At 43.9% G+C, this 18,008-nt stretch overlaps 1 protein-coding gene across 6 annotated transcripts in view; it reads left to right on the top strand.

Moving 5' to 3' along the window:
- Positions 1-7,896: 7,896 nt before the first annotated feature.
- NETO1 (neuropilin and tolloid like 1) overlaps positions 7,897-18,008 on the top strand; it is a 96,088-nt gene continuing 85,976 nt past the window's right edge. For 2 of the 6 annotated variants that reach the window (XM_073213216.1, XM_073213217.1), the window contains exons 1-4: positions 7,897-8,440; positions 10,420-10,473; positions 10,702-10,839; positions 16,554-16,802. In XM_073213216.1, the coding sequence (XP_073069317.1) occupies positions 8,413-8,440; positions 10,420-10,473; positions 10,702-10,839; positions 16,554-16,802 (469 nt within the window). In that variant the 5' untranslated portion in view covers positions 7,897-8,412. Of the gene's footprint in view, positions 8,441-8,645; positions 8,749-10,419; positions 10,474-10,701; positions 10,840-16,553; positions 16,803-18,008 lie in introns of those variants that run through there. The other 4 variants (XM_073213212.1, XM_073213211.1, XM_073213213.1 and 1 more) reach the window with 3 other exon arrangements.

The following is an 18,008-nucleotide window of genomic DNA, read 5'->3' as shown; positions in this document are numbered from 1 at the left end:
AGAGAAGCCCAGCTGTGTGGAGAGCACCAGAGGAGGAGACATCTTTGTGAAGGGTGGGGGAGAGAGAGAGACCAGGGAGACCAGCCATGAGCCCTGTGAGTGAGGGGGTGAGCCTGCAAGCTGACCCTCAGTTCTGGCCACATCAGCGAATCCCGAAAGGAGCAGAAGCAAGCCACCCTCCACTCTTCCTGACGGTTTTTTTTAAGACAGTCTTGGAACAATTTGTTACACAGCAGTACTTAACGGGTCAGAATCGGTACCTGGAAGGGAGAAGGTGCTGCCATAAGAAAGATCTAAAACAAGTGGCACTGGCTTCAGGCAGTGCAGAAGTTGGAGGCCTGAAGGACCCTGTGGAGACTTAGTGGGAGCAGAAAGGACAAGGAGACATTGAATCAGAAGCAGGCAACAGGCCCGCATGTGTTGTGATATGGTGGAAAGTTTAACAAAGGTGTCCCCTGCATTAATGTAAAATACAGAAAATATACCTAAGGATGTGATGAATTTGGTTCAGGGCTTTGCTGAGAAAATGCCAAAAGTTTTCTTCTGTCTGTGCATGAGATGCAAATAGAGCAAGAACAGGTACAGATAGGGCTGTTCATCTTTCAAGCAGAATTTAGAGGAAACATAAAGGGGTCAAAATTTGCCAAGTTTGAAAAAAATGAAATGTTTTCTCATTCCCAGCCTTTCCAATGGCAAAACATGCTCAGTTAAGAAATGGCTTCAAAATCAATGTCACATCTGGGGAATGGCCAGTGAAATGGTGCTTCAGGGTAAGTTAAAATCAAAGTTTCAGCTTTAAGAATCTTGATTTAAAAATTCGTCTGGGAGAAAAGGCCGCAAGAATCTTATGTGTAACCTGGAAGATCTTCTCAACTAGACAACAGGGCAACTAATGACCTGGAGGCATTGTTGCAGGGCACCTAACTTTTAGCCCAAGGCAGAGAAGGAGCTCTATGAAAAAGATTTATGAATGCAATTTTGAATGGACAGAGACCCCCCCCCATAAGATCTATAGGAAACCCACAAAGTTTTTAATCAAAGTGTACTAACAGAGGCATCCAGAGCAATAAAAGGGAGAGCTATGCATTATTATAAAGCTCTCCTTCAGAAAGCCTCCACTCACAGCCCTTAGATTTCTCTGTTTATGTGGGAAGCTCCAGTCTTTCAACCCAGGACACAACAATCTTCTATTTCCTGAAGAGTTTCTCACATTATTTATATAAGTTAATGAGCTTGATTGCGATATATGCCACCCTTTCCCAGCTTAGATATCTATCAACATTGTTATATTAACCATAAAAACATATGGCTTGATTATAAAGCTATACTTTAGCTATTGGTAGAGATAGATACAGATGCAAAAATAGGTTCAGGGGCAGGTAAATGGATAGGTATATGTATAGGTATAGATATTATCCAAGTACCTAGATTTTTATTGAATTGCTTCCAGCTGCAAGATACAAAATTAAATAGTTCTGATCATTGTGTTAATCAAAAAGAACAACGTTCATTTATAGATGCCCATCATTGTGCTCAGTATTTTGTATGTCAATCTTTGTTTAATAACTCTATGGATCACTATTCCTGTTTTGCAGATGACAGCATATGGGCTGATCAAGTTTAAGTAATTTTGATGCATTTACTAATTGACAGACCTGGCATTCTAGCATAATGTTCTTAACTCCAATGTTCTTAACATTTACACATCACATTTAAACATGTGAAAATCTTATTAATGAATTGCCCTTTCTTCTAGTGGGTCAAATGCTGTTTAGCTTGGATATATGCAATGTGTCTCCACCTGCTTTGTCCTCTTGTTGCATGCGTGTGTCTGTATATGCGTGAATGTAGTTACTCATTTATTCCAGTAAGTCTTCACAAGATGGTGACCTCTGCCATGCCCCATTTTACCTTCTGTGTACCAAGGAATTTCTGCTTTTTACACCTTTCTCCTTCAATGCACTTGCTATTTAATTTAATTGCTATTTGGATTCTTTATTTTTATTTGCTTTTATGCTAACCCTCATGCACACTTATAATGTTCAACAGTGGCTCCAGAGACACACACACTCTGGCTGGAAGTGAGTAAGTGGAAAAATGGCAGAAAACACTAAGTCTTTCCTTTGAACTCAGGTGAAACAATCCAAATTGAGTAGCAAGTTTTGTGGGGGTTTTTCCCCCTGTGAATTAAATCTCAGATTCCATCCGTTACAAATAAAGTGACATTGTGCAAATCACTACACTTCTTTGGGCCTCATTTTCTTATTTTTAAAATGATAAAATGGCATAAGATCAAGGATTGCTAACTCAAATGCATAGAGAGGCCATATAGGGCAAAATGAGCCCTAACAAGTCATAAGTCTACCCTATCATAAAAATGTTGACAGAGGTGTAAAACTATGTTGGTGCAAATGAAGTGGTAAAGGGGTGTGAATATTTCTTATACAATGTCTTGGAGCTGTTGAGGATGGTGGACATTGTCATGAATTATCGATTACTTATTAAGATTAAAAGGGCTGCTAACATTTGGGAATGTTGGTTAATTGTGGTCCAATCAGGATTTTTAATGAAGCAAGGATTATCCAGAATTGGACTTAACAAAGTACATCACTCAGAATCATCAATTTATAACCGTTGGATGAGAACTCTGCTGTGCATTTCAATTACGAATAAAAACGATTAACCTAGTCCTCTCTGATTTTAACTCATATATTCCTTAGTTCTTATGCTCTGACCTGGTGAGAATGTCTAGTCTCTTGGAACCAAAGAATCTCTCCCACCCTACAGTCTTCAAGTAAACTCTAAAAGTGAACATTTTTTAAAATAAAATCTTCAAATATGTGTCCCATGCATATATAACAACTCTCTTCCCATTATTTACCTGCCTGTTTCTTTGACAAAAGTCCACTCTGCTCAGAGGATTGTTCAGACAGCTTTCCGTGACCCTCAGGATATTACTGCTTTACGTCACTCCCAAACCTGTTCTTTCTTTTCACTCCGTTAGAAAGCCTCATTTTAGAAGGGAATGCAGTTGTGACGGGAGTCATGTATTGTACATAGTCCAGGAACAACTATAATAGATCCTTTTATTTCACAAAGAAATATATTGAAAAATGAACTGTGAATGTCAATTAGAAAACTATTCTGAAGACTGATTTAAAATGATACATGTGCTAAATGGCATTGTAGACATTTTCCCTTGATTTTGAAAATTACCCTAGCCACGGCTGCTTGGTAAAAACTCTGCGGCAGTATCACTCCTTTCTGAAGTTGTAGTTTTTTGCAACCTAATCTGCCCTAAAATGGGGAAAGAGCTACTTCATATTCATTTTCTTGTCTTGTAAAAAGAGAGTTTAAAAATTTGGGACATTTCTTTACACGTATTGCAAATAAGAGAATGGGAAAAGAAAGAAGAATAGACTTTGTTTTTACTTTTTAAAAAAGCCATGCACCAGAGCTTGCTTCTCTCTTCAGAATTATTGCATGAGTCAGGTATAAGTCCTGTCTTACCTTAACATTCAAGGTTATTTTCAACAAGCAAATGTTGGCCTTTATTATTTTCCAAAATATAAGCCATATAACACCCAATAAATAATAATGACATTATGTATGTCCTAAATAGGCAAAGCAAGTGCATTTAGGTGATGCTATTCATGTATATAGTTAAATGGAAATAAATTTATATAGGTTTACATTCACCTATCTGAGAAATTAAGTTAAGTTTTATTTACATTCATTAAATAGATGTCTTAACTTGGAGTACATAGGTTTAGTTTTGTTTAATTTATATTTTCCAAATGTAGTTTAATTCCTTTTTCAACTAGGGATAGAAGCTTGTTTTTTCCCTAAGATAACAGTGAGTAAATGTTGTCACACATCGCTTGGGACAAAAGTGGCTATTGTATACCTTTCTGTCTCAGGAGACATCTTTATAAAAGTTCCTTTCATTTTATGCTGACTTACTGATCACTAGTTATTAATTAGGCTGATGATTCTTTAACAAAAACCTTGGTAGTCATTTTTATAAGCCAGGGTCATTTAACTATTACTCAGAAGGAAAATAAAGCTTCCCTAAAATGTTAGCAGAGATTGATGGATCATGGGATTGATTATTTTTATTCCCTCAAATTTTCCCAGAGATAATAACTTGTCATTTAATATGAAACATGGATGATGACTACATATTGTTGAGTTTTGATAAAAATTGGTGCTATGATAATTCTTGCCCACAAGAGGCTAATATTCCTGTGCTCTAACAATACAGTATATTCAAACAGCTAAGAAAACCATGTTTTATTTCTTTAGTCATGTTCATAAAAGATCCTGTCTGGTTTAAATGTAAGATTTCAAAGATTAACTGTCTTTTATTTTATGAGGATTGTTTCCTTTGTCAGGATACAGTTATAGAATGTCGATCGGAAATGGCGTCATCAGTATTGGTTAAAGTCAGTTGTCATGTTCGCGAACTGTGGGTAACTTTAAACAACATTCCAATATTTGGCAATAAATTATTTGTTGGTAAATGTTTTTAATAATCTGATATTATAACTCATGTATTGAGTTAATAAAATGGAAAAACAGAACTTTACATCTCACAGCTATGTAAACAAATGTATTTAAAATAAAATGATGTAATATAGAGTATGTCAGAAACACTATTTTATTTATTTTTTTGGTAGCATTACCCCTTGGAGCATAGAACAAATGACCTTGAAGAACTCACCAATACAGCAGATGAATTAATGAACGAGCCCCAGTGGACGAGGAGCTTTATTATTTTTTGTAGAGAAAGTACTACTTGCTTTGGGATCAGAAGAGCAAATGTCCTACGCCAACTCTTTCTAGGGTTTTGGAAGTCTTTCTCACCATTCATTGTTAGGAAGTGCAAGCCTAGAGGAAACCAGTGGTACTTTAATAGGGTTCAAGAAGCATTAATGCTGCCTCCATTTTAATGCTAACCTTGAAGACCTGTGGCACAGCACCATCCTCTAGGACAGCACATTTAATTTATAAAAACTATCAGTTTATAATCGCTCCCATTCAAAATGATCACAGCTTGAAATTGGACCATATGTGTGCATAACCTTCCCTTGGAGAAGCTGAACCTTCCCCATATGCTGGTTTTTCTCAGAAAGAAAAATCTTGTGGGTCCTCATCAGGGAGGCACCAGTCCTCAGCATGTGGTGGTGTGGAAGTCGAAAGTGGAAAGCCAGTTTGCCAAGCAAGCAGGATGTGGTGAATAGGTCAAAGTATTTCTGCATGCCTGTTCAGGAAAGTGAATAGAAGCTTCAAGGAAAATCTGCAGCCATAGCTGTGGGGGAGCAGGGGATTGATGGAAAAGCCTTAGCATGTTTGGTCTGGTGAGTGTACAGAGTACCTAAGGGTGCCTCTGCCAGGGACCTGGTCCAGGACATGAACACTCACTCCCTCAACACTGAAGCCTGAGCTGAAAAGCAACCCCTCAGCCCCAAGCAGTGCCCAGGAGAACACAGGGGTCCAAAGGTCAAAGAGGCCGCCATTTATGAGAATTTGATTTCAATCATAGGTATACTGGCCATCAGGTTATGGTGGTGGGGTGACAGAATGGACAAAAGGCTCGGATCCCCCCCCCCCCCACCTTGCTTGCCCTGGACCTTCCTTCCTGTATTTCCTACAAGGGCCACTTGCCTAGCAAAGTTCTGGGGCCCGCTTCCTTGGCCAGGTAACAAAAAGTGTGTCCTGGGAAAACGACCTGGGCAAAGAGCAGGAAACCCGTTAGACATATTTGAGTGGATGGATTTAGCAAAGCCCAAGTTTCTAGTCTATCTTTAAATGACAATTGAGAAACGCAGCAAATTCCCTTAACATAATTTTTTAACATGGTCACCATTTCATTGAAGGATTTTACCGTTTTAGTAAAGACATATTTCTAGATGTCCAAAAAAAATTACCATCCAATCTCAAAGATTTCAACATTCCGCTGTCAACTTGTGTTATTGCCCATTTTTCAAAGACCCTTCCTCCCCTGCGGGTGACCAGCGCTCTCGGTCACTTGTTCGCCCGTCTTCCAACCTCTTTCGCCGCCTACAAACCACCCTTTGCAGGCTGCTGCTTCGCATCTGGGGCATTTGTTCTTGAACCCCACTGCATGCCCTCCCTCGGGTCCCCTCCGACCCCGCGCGGGCACAGAACCGCCGGTGGGTCTCAGGACCCCCGCAGGAGGACCTCCTGAATGTTTCCTCCCCGCCTCCCAACCCGGATCCTTTCACAAGTACGTACGCGGCTGATGCACCCCGGGTCCCCACACGCTCCTCGGCTCTCCTTCGTGCGCGCACCCCTTGCTCTTTCTGGAGCTTCTGCTCCTCTCGCGGGCGCCAAGCGCTGGGGGAGGTGGCGCCCCCGTGCGCGCCGTCTCTCTCCCCCGGCCTCCACTCCCTCCTGCCCCACCTGCCCACCTTTCATAGAAGGCTGCAAACAGGCACGCGCACACCCCTGTCCGCTTGGTCCCTTTACCCCTCCGTCGACGACGTGCAGCTGCCTGAGTCAAGGAGCCAAAAGCTCGGTGGACTTAGTCCTGGAGGCTGCGACTGGGGCTCGGGGGTCCCCTCCGGACTTGGGGGCCACCTCAATATCCCTCCAGTTTCTAGCAGGAGACCTCCGCCCTCTCGCAGCCGCCTGGCTGGGGGACGCGAGGGCAGGACGGAGGCGCCCCCGCCCGCACCCACGTGGGCGGCCCGCTCCGGGGCCGCAGGTCGGGGTGGGGGGGAGGCTGGCGGGAGGGCGCGCTCCGGACCCCGACCTCCTCGGCCCTTTGGGGTGACCCTAGTCTGGGCAGCAGCGCGTCCCGCGGCTTCCTGCCTCCCCAGCTCCTCCTGTCCCCTCCACTCCCCGCCGCCATCCCCCGCCGGAGCCGGGCCGCGCTGCGGAGGGAGGGGGCGCTGCGGCGGGGCGCCGGGCGGCTGAGGCTGCGGGGCGCGCGGGCTGCGCGGAGCCGGCCGGGGCCTCGGGCGGGGCGGCCGATCCGCAGCGCCGGGAGGAAGGGGGCGCCGCCCGCCAGAGAGCCTTTCGGATTCATTTATTCGCATTTTACGAGCCGGGCTTTTCCGAGGCCGTTTCCCCAGCAACTCTCTCGCTCTCTCTCCTGAGTTGAACGCGCTGCGCGCGCGCCTGCCCACGCCGGGTGGGGTGCGGGGTTTCTGGGTCCGCCCCGGGGGTTCTTAGCACCCTGGGGCGGGTGACGGGGATTGCGAGAACCCGTGTGTTTGCCGGGGCGACCTCCGCAGCAGGCCGGGCGCGAAACCGCGAAACTTTGGGTGCTGCCCGTGCGCCAGGCGCGCCTGCTGGTCCCCCAGCCCGAGGCGGGCGCCCGCGGAGCCCTCGCCCCCGGGAAGGGAAGGCCCGCCTCCTCGGAGCGGCGGATATAAGGGCCGGACCGGCCGCCGCTTCCCACCCGCGGGAAGCGGAGCGCCGCGCCCCAGAGGGGTTCCCCCGGATGGCCCCGGCCCCCTGCTCGCCCCGCGGCCGGCACGGCGCTCCGGCCCGGGATCCGCGCGCCGGCTTCGGGCGCCCTCGGCCGCCGCGGGCCGAGTGACGATCCCAGCCGGGTGCTCACCCCCGCCCCCCGGCCCCAGCGGCGGTGCCCCGCTCCCCGCGCACCAACCCCGGGCCCGGCCGCCCCGCTCCGCGCCGGCGCCCAGCTCGCGGGAGGGTCGCGCAGCGCACGGCCGTGACTCAGGCGCCCGCCTGGCAGCTCCGCCGCCCGCCGCTCCCGCCCTCCCGCCTCCCCGCCCCCGCCGCCGCCCCCGCTCCCCGCCGCCCGGACGCCCACCCACCCGCTCCTCTCTCCGCGAGATCGCAGAGGCTGCGCGGACCCGGCGAGCCGATGACGGGCCCCTTCCTCCGGGCTTCGATGCCTCAGCGGAAGCTCCCCGAGGGCTGGAGACAGAAGGGCCGCCGCTGGGCTCCCCGCGCGCCGGGCTGCGCCGACCTGCTGCGCGCCGCGCATGAAGCGGGGGCCTGAGAGCCCCAGCCGCTGCCGTCGGTGCGGACCGGCCCCAGCCCCGGCCCCGGGCTCGCCCCGCGCCCGCCGCGGCGATGCAGAGGAGGAGGGTGCCGCGGCCGGCGGTGCCCAGGGCGGCGGTCGGCGCCCGGCTGTGATGCGAGCGTCGCGGCGGGGATGCGGGCTGCGCGGCGGTGAGCGAGCGGGCGAGCGCGAGCGCCAGGCAGCCAGGGGCGGGGGACGCGCGGACTCGGCTCCCGCCGCCGTGTGGGCTCCGATCGCTCCCTCCTCGCTCTCTGCCCCCCGTCTTCCTGCTCTTGGATTGCATATTTAACGTCTCCCCGCTCCCTCCTCTCCCCCATCACCGCACTGCACGCCTTCCCGTCTCTAAATGGAATTAGTGGAGCCCGGAGCCTCTGGAGTAACGCACAGACATGATCCATGGACGCAGCTTGTTTCACAGTGAGTCCCTTTCCCGCCGCCCGCGCCGCCCTGCCCTGCCTGCCTACTCCCTCCCTCGTGGCCGGGCGCGCGGGGGAAGCCTGGCCGCCGCGCTCCCGCCGGGCCCCGCAGTCCCCGCGAGCCCTGCGCACGGAAACTTTCTGTACTGCGGCGCGCGCTCGCGGGTCGCCGGGTGGCCCCCCGATGCCCGGGAGCCCTGTGGCCGCCTGCGGGGATCTCGCGCGGCCGAGGGGAGCCAGGAGTTCGGGGCTGGGCACGTGCGGAAGAGGCTGGGCACGTGCGGGGAGTGGGCACGAGTGGGCGCGCAGGTGAGCCGAGGGAGAGAGCGGGGCCACCCTTGGTGGGGGAGAAAGACCATTCCTTTCTCGGGAGCCTCTGGAGCTGGCCGGGCCCATTCCCCCTACAGTGGGGAGCTCAGGGTGCACCTTAGCGCAGCGCCCGGGCAGACGGCAGGTGTCTGCTTTCCCGGCCCGCAGACCGCGAGGTTGCGTGGCGAGCGCAGAGAAACGCGTGCAGTTGACGGGGGCACGCATTGGAGGAAATAGCACCAGAAGGCATCAAGCAAATGGCAATACGAGAAATTAGACAGTGGAAATTTCACATAATAAAGCAAAGGCTAGAGTGTTAATCCTGTGCCACGCCGGTACAAGACTGGCTTTCCCGATACGTTAATCACAGTGCTTGTTCCACGATTGTGATTCCATCAGCACAGGAAAAGCAGAGTAAAGACACCAGCACACCTGCACCGTGATATTGAGGGCTGTAGGCCTGTGTGTTTTGTGTGAGTGTGCAAAATCATGGCAAGTTAAAGGTATCTTCTATTTAAACACAGTAACAACTGATGTTGCAATCTGAAAGCAGTTGCCTGCTGGTGTACAAACTAATAGAATTCATGTAATTTCTCAAACACTAATATCAAGGTCCACATACTTTTCTAATAATCTCTATGCATAAATTGATAAGCTCCTGTAGTACGCTTTAGTTTAGGAAATCATTATGAATTATACCCCCCCCTTTCACAAATTAATTTTAAGTGGAAATATTACATACTTAATGGCACTTAGAGCTTTTAGGTAACTGGGCAACAAAATAAATAACAGAAAGAAAGTGGGAGACAAAACCGGAAATTATCAAACCTAGATTGCCTTACTACTTTTCTAGTTTTAGATTTCATAAAACTGTTGAGTAAATCAAGACTATGAAAGTAAGGCAGAAGATAAGGTTAGAATAGTCTTTCCAGATTTATTGTTGCTACAGGGCCTCCTTGATGCTGAAAAACTGACTCAATAAAATGCTTATGGAAATCACCTTTCTCAAAATAATTATTTCTGGAGAGTACTAAATAATGAAGTTAAGACCAGAAGGGATTGATTTTGTAGCTTAGAAAGCCGGGGGGTTACCTGGGAGGGGGGAGTACAGTACATTTTTATATTGCTGCCTAATACCTCCAATCCACACTAATCTGTTTTTCTCCTGTTTCCCTCTCCCAGCCCCCCGCCATAGGATTTGCCTAAGTATTTATTTTCTGAAGTTTAACAACATTGGCTAGTGCTAGGAGCAGCCCCAGAGTCCTGTTTCACTGTTTGCTTTTCCTTTTCATCCTGCTACCTGCTCCCACTGTCTCTTCAGAGATGCTGGCAGAGCCAGGCATGAAGGGAAGCTTAGAACAGTGGTTCCCGACATCCTGTTGTAGTATGACATTAGTAGGTTACACAATTTCCTCTTGAATCTTGTAGCATGCATTTACCTTAGGGATTTGGGTCTCATCCATTAACTTGCATTACTTCTTGAAAGGATTCATAAGTTTTCCTGATTTGTACATTTGGAATCTGTTTTTGCAAGTTGTGCATTAAGTTGGAACAGTTGACAATAATAAAATTCATCTGCTTGATATGATTTTATCTTTATGTTGTTATAGAATTTAATCATTTCAGTGTATATTAATATTATCTTTTAATAATTTTTCTTTCTTCTTTCAGTTGTAGCAAGTTTAATCATCCTCCATTTGTCTATGGCAACCAAGAAAGGAGCAGGTGTGTGTCTTTAAAAAAAGGAAAACTTTTAATGATTTGCATTTTCCTCTTTTCCCCATATTCTTTATATTCCGGAATATCTGTACATATTATAGTGTGTATAACTGATTGATTTTGACTAAGACAGCATTTAAAAATTAATTTACTAATGGCCATTATAAGAATGTCCTCTCTAGTTTTGGTTTTATAGAAAATTGGATGATGGCTCTTTTACAATTGTTTTCACAGAAAAGCAAACCACCTCAGAAACACAGAAGTCAGTGCAGTGCGGAACTTGGACAAAACATGCAGAGGGAGGGATCTTCACCTCTCCCAACTATCCCAGCAAGTACCCCCCTGACCGAGAGTGCATCTACATCATAGAAGGTAAGCGGAGAGCAGGAAACCAGAGCCCCGCAGAGCCCTAAGCCAATGGCCTTCTCCACAGCTTCGGGCAGACAGCGCATGTATTGACATTACAAAGACTGGTTTTGGAGACCGTGTACATGAATATCTTTCAGCGAATCAAATCCAGATTGTAAACTGGAATCAAGCTCATTATAGAAATTATTATTAATGGGTTATGAACAAGCAAATTCTAGGAAACAAGGACAATAGTTAATTTAGAATTCCAAGTCAATTAAATCAACTACAAAATATTCCAACTGTTATTGGAAACTACTTTTTTTCTTTTAGTTAACAATTATTAGCCTAACCTATACATTTGTTATTTTTCCTTAATAATATAACATGCAAAAATACATATTAATGTCAGAAATAGATCTACAGTCATGTTTTCTGAACATCAGTCTGAATGATAGTTGCCTTCTTCATGCTCACAAGAGGCATTATCATCCTTCATTGCCCAAGTTAAGATTCCAAAGTATGATGCTGCTTTTCATCATTTTTTTCCAACTGGAGGGATAATAATGCTGAGAAAGAGATTCACTTCTCTTTGGACATTTTCCATTTCCATTACCGTTGTAGACACCACTTGGATAATACAGTTTTCTACAATACATGATTGTTTCATCCAGTGATAGAAAGTTTCAATATTGTAAGTGTTAGAACCTAATGGCCCAGAGCCTGCAATCCCCCCACGACACGCACACACACAGACACACCAAGGAGTAACTTCGTGAAAAAGATATGCCTGCCCAGTATTTACTAATAAATTAGGGAACATGTTCACTTGATAGGTCTTTCAAAAAAAAAGGGCTTTCTATTTACAGATTTCAAAAATTCCTATTTAGAAATCTTTTTTTTTCCTTTTGTAATTTTTGGGTTAAGGGTCTTCTCTCTCTGTCCTTGTTAAGCCTGAAGTTGAACTTTTAGCAAAGACACATTGCATTACAAGAAGCACAAAGAATAAGCTCTGATAATAAAAGGAAAAGCTGAGAAAATGGAACTCTGGAATTTCTTTTTCCTCTTAACTTTGATAGAATAGGAAATTGAATTACAGAAGCTCTGGGTCAGATTTATAGTTCCTTACATCAAGTTAATACTGCATATGTATTATATGTATGTCTGTCTGTCTGGAACTTTTGATAACATATACTAAGACACTTACTTGTAGGAAATAGGCACTTTTGTCGTCCTCACTTTATGGATAAGGAAACTGAGCACAGGGGGTTATATACGTTGCTTAAATCCACATAATTTATGTTTTGAAGTAATAGTCTTTCAAAATGTCAAATGATTAAAAAGAATAAAGCCAACTAATTCTTTCATTTAAAGGATTAATTCAGGAACAAATCTTTGCATATTCATTCTGCTTTCATTTTTATTATTATAAAATTAAGAAACATTGCTGATACTTGATTTTAACATCATGCACATAATTGCATTTATTCTTTTGTGTCAAAAGCAAAACTTAAAGTTGGAAACCAAATAGAACCTGCTGTTTCTATTAATCACTCTTTCATACCCTTTTTGAAATACTTCATACTAGCCACTTTTTTTCATCCGTACACTTATTAAACAAATATTTGTTGAGCAACTACTAAGAAATGACCATTCTTCTAGGTACAGACTAGAGCGTATTGAACAAAGCAGACATGGGAACTTATAAAATCGTCTGGGGACTCTGCCCTTTCAGTAAACAACCTAAATAGGCCCCCAGTTTATCACAGTATTTAGAATAGGGAGAAGGAAGAGAGGGCTATGCTCAGTTTTGGAAACCATCTAGGAGACAATCATTCTCGATATTGAAGAGTGTGTGCACAAGTGTGGAGGCTTGCTGTGGCCAGCCCGCGTGTGTTAGCACGGGGCTTCTCTAGAGGGCAAGGAGGGAAGGGCGAGGATGGTGGTGGGCAGTCTGAGAGGGGCAGTTTGCTGCTCCACTGTTCTGGTCATGCAAATTTGGACTTTGTGTTACCAACTGTGGGGTGCCAGTGAAGTAAGTGAAGGGGAAAACAGTAAGGTGAGATTTGGGTGGAGTAGCAGAAGGCAAAGGATGTGAGCAAAAGGGCGAGGGAACCACAGGACAGCCTGGACTATAGCAGTGACCTGGTGGTGGTAATCACAGGCAGATATGGGGGGAATTTAAGGATGACTGGCTGTAGGGAAGAGAAAATGGGGGTCCTGGGACTACCCTGCAGTTTCTGGCTTGGTGACTTGTTAGATGGAATTACTGTGGCACGTAAGGAATATAGGTGGAGAAAGAGTTAAAAGGAAAAATAATGCATTCATGTTCAACCTTGGTGTTTATGGAGATGTCTCGTAAAGAGACTAGCTCTATGGATCTTTCACTCGGTGGACAGTTCTGGGCTGAAATGATATATTCACAGATCATGAGTTTAAGACTGCTGTTGAGGCTGTTAGTAGGAACAGAGTAATTTGGAGAGGATACGTGGAACACAGTTCTTCAGATCATGCAGATGCCTGGGTGTGCCCCAGGAATTGTGATGTAATCGGTCCTAGATGGAGCTGCAGGCATCATGCTGTTGGGATAGCTCTGCGCGCGGAGGCCAGTGGCACCCAGAGACTAGCCTAGAAAGAGGGGAAGAAGACACAGGATATGTTTCTAGAGAGCAACATCGGAGGGCTGAGCAAAGAAGGAGAGGGACAGGGACTGTGAAGAAAAAGCCAGAGATGGACTGGAGAATCAGGTAGAAGACCTCACAGCAGCAAGAGAGGTCAGTGTTTCAGGAAGCAGGAAGTAGCCAAAGAAACAGTTGGTGCAGCAAAGAAAAACAAGGCGAACGCGAATGCGTGTGTGGAAGGAGGCCACGAAGAGAACGCTAGGGTGTGTGGCGGCCCTGACCTTGTGCAGGTGCGAGCAGCTCGCAGAGGATGGGCCGGCATCGATGAACTCGTGGGACAAAGGCACTTTCTTTTTTTTTTTGTCTTTTCACCTTTCAATGGGACAGAGTGTCGAATTTAATTCTGAAATGAAGAGCCTGCTCTGTAGGCAAAGGTAAATTTAAAGTACAAGGAAAAAAGGGATAAATAATCGGTCAAGTTTATGAGCTGAGATAGTGATAATTACAGGTGGAGTCTCAGTCGCAGAAAGGAGGTTCCATTTTCTGTATTTCAGGTTGTCCTGAAATTCCCTTGCACGGGAGGCGGTATTCTGTATACACGTGCGCTGTTCGGGCAGAAGTGCTCAGTTCTTAATGTGCTCAAAGATTCTCAAAGTGGTGTAGGCCTCTCGAAAAGGAACCTCACTCTTTGAGTGAAGATACCTTATAGAAAATGTTAAGTTGAAAAGCAGGAGAATGAAGAAGTTTAAAGGGGAAGAAAACGTGCTTATGCAGTTAGCCCTGAATAGCTTCCAGTGGTTTGCCTGTACCATAAGGACTCATTTTTAAAAATCTACGACAAGAATTATATGACTGACTTATTTTAAAGAGTCACTTTGCTGCCATCTAAAATCCAGTTGGTGGAATTTAGTATGGGGGTGTGTAGTTTATTTACTTCAACATGCTGGACCAAAGGAAAATGAACTGTGAGCGTATAACCTGGCTCAGCAAAAGCCGGAAAGATAGCCTGTTTCTGGAAGGAACGTTGAGAAGTTCATTCGTCCACGTTGGACAGAACCTCAGTGACGATGAAAATGGAGGTGTGAGTTAATGAATCCATGTGAGATGGCCACGTGCTTCCTAAAGGGAATGATAGATGATGGATGCTTATAGACTATTAAGTAAATTAGCACATGACTGTTCTCTAGCGATACATGAGTTACATCTAAAGAAATATCCCCCCATTCTGAAATAGTTCGTTTCTTCATACAATTTATCCTACTGGCTTATCAGAGGCCAGATCAACAAGCAGACATGTTCTATAGGACAGCAATACACACAAATGACATACTTAGCGCTCATACATAAATAGGTCCAGTTTCTTCAGCATTTGCCTTTTGTTATTAGACTAATACTTTAACAGGATAGCATGGTTTTCCAGGTTATTTCATAGAATATTTTCCAACTTGCATATTTAAATTAAAACCTTTAAAGTCCCTCAAATCTATTGGTATGGTCCATACTATATTTATTGATCTTTGTCATACACATCAGTTAGATAAAACCGTTCCTAATTTTTCTTATAAGAATAGTCAATGTGTCTTTTAAATGTCCAAAGAGCCAGAAACATTTTTAGAGGTTAAAAATAATCCTTAAAATAGTCTATTAACATGCATTGACCTTTAACCAATTGATCTTCAATTTTATTCTTAAAGAGCATCAGGATTAAATTTTATTCTTTAAGTCTCTAACTTCCAAGTGATCATGCATCTCAATTCTACATAAGTGTCTGACATCCTTGCATACAAGACTTGAATTTTAAAGCCATCAAGGGTGATATTCATTATACATTTAAGAACTGGTGTGGTGTGGACAGCAGTCATTTAAAATGATTATCAACTACATGGGGAGGCTCCCCATGTGCCAGAAGTCTTAACTTTAGAGTTTCTGGAGGCAGTTGGTCCCTGAAGAAGGCCAGGAGGCAGGCAGACGTTCCGAGGACTCAAGGCAACAGCTGTTTACTAACTAGGATGGATGTGTGTGGATATTTCCACAACCATTACGGCTGTGCTGGGATATCCTGCTTGAATGTCAGTCTGGAATGCCAGAATTTTGAACTGTTTTGGACATAACAAGGGAAGACTGGAAAGGTACTGGCAAACGCATCCATGTGAAGGCTTACAGAATATCCATTCTGTAAGGCTTTTCTTCATGATTCTTTCAAGGGCTATAGTAACATTTAGAAGGTAATTTCACTCACAACTCAGTGAAACCTAAAGAGAACATTGTTAATGTCACCCTTATGAGAAATATTGTGCTTAGTGCTAAAAAAGGTGAATAGATACTGTTTTTGTCTTCAGTTAGTAGATTTAGAGAGGAGGTTTCTTTTAAGCAACATTTTCTTGCATAAATAGGAGTTAACAATTTGGAGGTATTAGATACTCAAGAAAGTGGGAAAATCCATGAAGGCCTGAAAGGGCATGTTTCTTAGAAAGCATGGCATGTCTTCAGGGGCCTGAGCTTGGGCTGTGAAGTGAGAAGACCCTGGAGGTGTGGGGTGTAGGACACCCTAATGGATCCTGTATGTTAAATGCATTGATCATTTTCCTGTAACTGACAAGAGAGTTGCTGAATAAGTTTAAAGCTCACAGTGACATAAAATCTGTGTTCTAGAAGCGCTACTGTTAATATCCTTGTATTTGCAGCACCATCTAATACAGACATCCGATTGGGACTCTGAATGATTGTATAACTATGCTGCACAATTCTCAAGTGGTTTCTGACCTTTAACCTGGGCGCTCCAGAAAATACGACAGCAGTAGTGGAAAAACCCCTCTTCACTTTCTAAAACTGATGTTAGCCTTTCATAGAAATACTAGGATTTGTTAGTTCTGTGTTAGACATCAAGATTTACTATCAGAATAATATTTCGTGCAACATCATCAATTTTAAGGCTTATTCTTAGACAGTCCTATGGAAATATTACCCCTTAGAATGCTGAATCCATGCTTTGCATCTCCATGCATGTCACACCGAAAGTTTGGTAGAAGGTCCACAGATAAAATCTGAAGTAGAATCAGAAAAATCAAATGAAATATTTAAAAAGGGTCTTGTAGACATAATCTTTCTTTTTCTTAGCTGCCCCAAGACAGTGCATTGAACTCTACTTTGATGACAACTACTCTATTGAACCATCTTGGGAATGCAAATTTGATCATATTGAAGTTCGTGATGGACCTTTTGGATTTTCTCCAATAATTGGACGTTTCTGTGGACAACAAAATCCACCTGTAATAAAATCCAGTGGAAGATTTCTATGGATTAAATTTTTTGCTGATGGAGAGCTGGAATCTATGGGATTTTCTGCTCGATACAATTTCACACCTGGTAAGTAAGGGCTTGTTATTTTCCTTTTCTTCTTTAGTTTTCTATTGTCATAGTACAAGAACTTTTAAAAGACAGCTTTATACTTTTTCAAAGCGTTTTCCAGTTCTATTTCAAATCAAACTTGCAATACTCTTTCCATTTCATCAATTCGAAAGGAGCATAAATTTAAAATGTAGCCTACAGTAGAAGTAAAGTGTAGACTCAGGGGTCTGCAGGGTCATCATCAGTACAGCTAATTAAATGAACTTCCAGTATGCTAAAATGGGTAATTTAAGAGGCAATCAGTATAAAGAAACTAATTACAGTATACCTGGAATCCCAATAAACTTGAAAGGCAAATGTAGAATTGTAAAATGTATCCATCAAAGTGATCTTTGGAGAAGTAGAATAAAAAATTTATTTGTTCTGGAAATTATAATTTTTAAAGCAAATGGATCTTAGTATAAAGCAGTGTAATCTCTTTTTAGAAATGCAAATTCCTAAGAGTTGTGATGAAAGGAAAACAGGCCATAGCAGCCAAGTATTCATTTGCAAGGTCTGGCAGACATTATCTTTAGTTATATAATTATGTGTTCTATGTCAATTTTCCTTTTAACCTGCGAATATTAAAAAGAGTCTGTGATATTGACTGGCTCACTTTATGGTGAGTTGTCATTTACTACAATAAAAATTGGTTATGACATTTTTATACTGCAAGAACCTCAGGCTGAAGCAGTTTGAGATGTGTTGAAGTGAAGTCATTTTTTAATGGTAAAATGACTCAAATTACATAAAACCCATTACTTATATATAACTACACGTCTTCTTGAGTTTGTATGTATTGATTGTTTTACTTATGTTATAACAGGCAGTGGATAAAATTGTAATATATATAAAATTTGTTGAAGTTTCTATTCCAATGTACAGAGGTAACATCAGAGCAGGGCTGTGATGCTCAATTCAAGCACTACAATTTTTAAAAATAATTAATATAAGATCAATGTTGATGTTGATTATGATATTATGGCTTGAGGTAAATAAGTCGGATATTAACTGTACCATACATATTAACCTTAAGAATTAGTAATATTTTCAGAATTTCACTGAGAGATTTACTGAGGTCACCTTGCTCACAGAAATCATGGTTTACTCACATGTAGGAGTCCAGCTAATTTGATGTGTTCCACAAAAGTGTAAACATTGGGATTACTTCATCTGTGCTAAAGT

Source organism: Manis javanica, chromosome 9 (assembly GCF_040802235.1).
Source record: "Manis javanica isolate MJ-LG chromosome 9, MJ_LKY, whole genome shotgun sequence".
NCBI lineage: Eukaryota > Metazoa > Chordata > Mammalia > Pholidota > Manidae > Manis > Manis javanica.
Note: the sequence above shows the minus strand (reverse complement) of the source record. Positions and strands in the feature narration are given on the sequence as shown.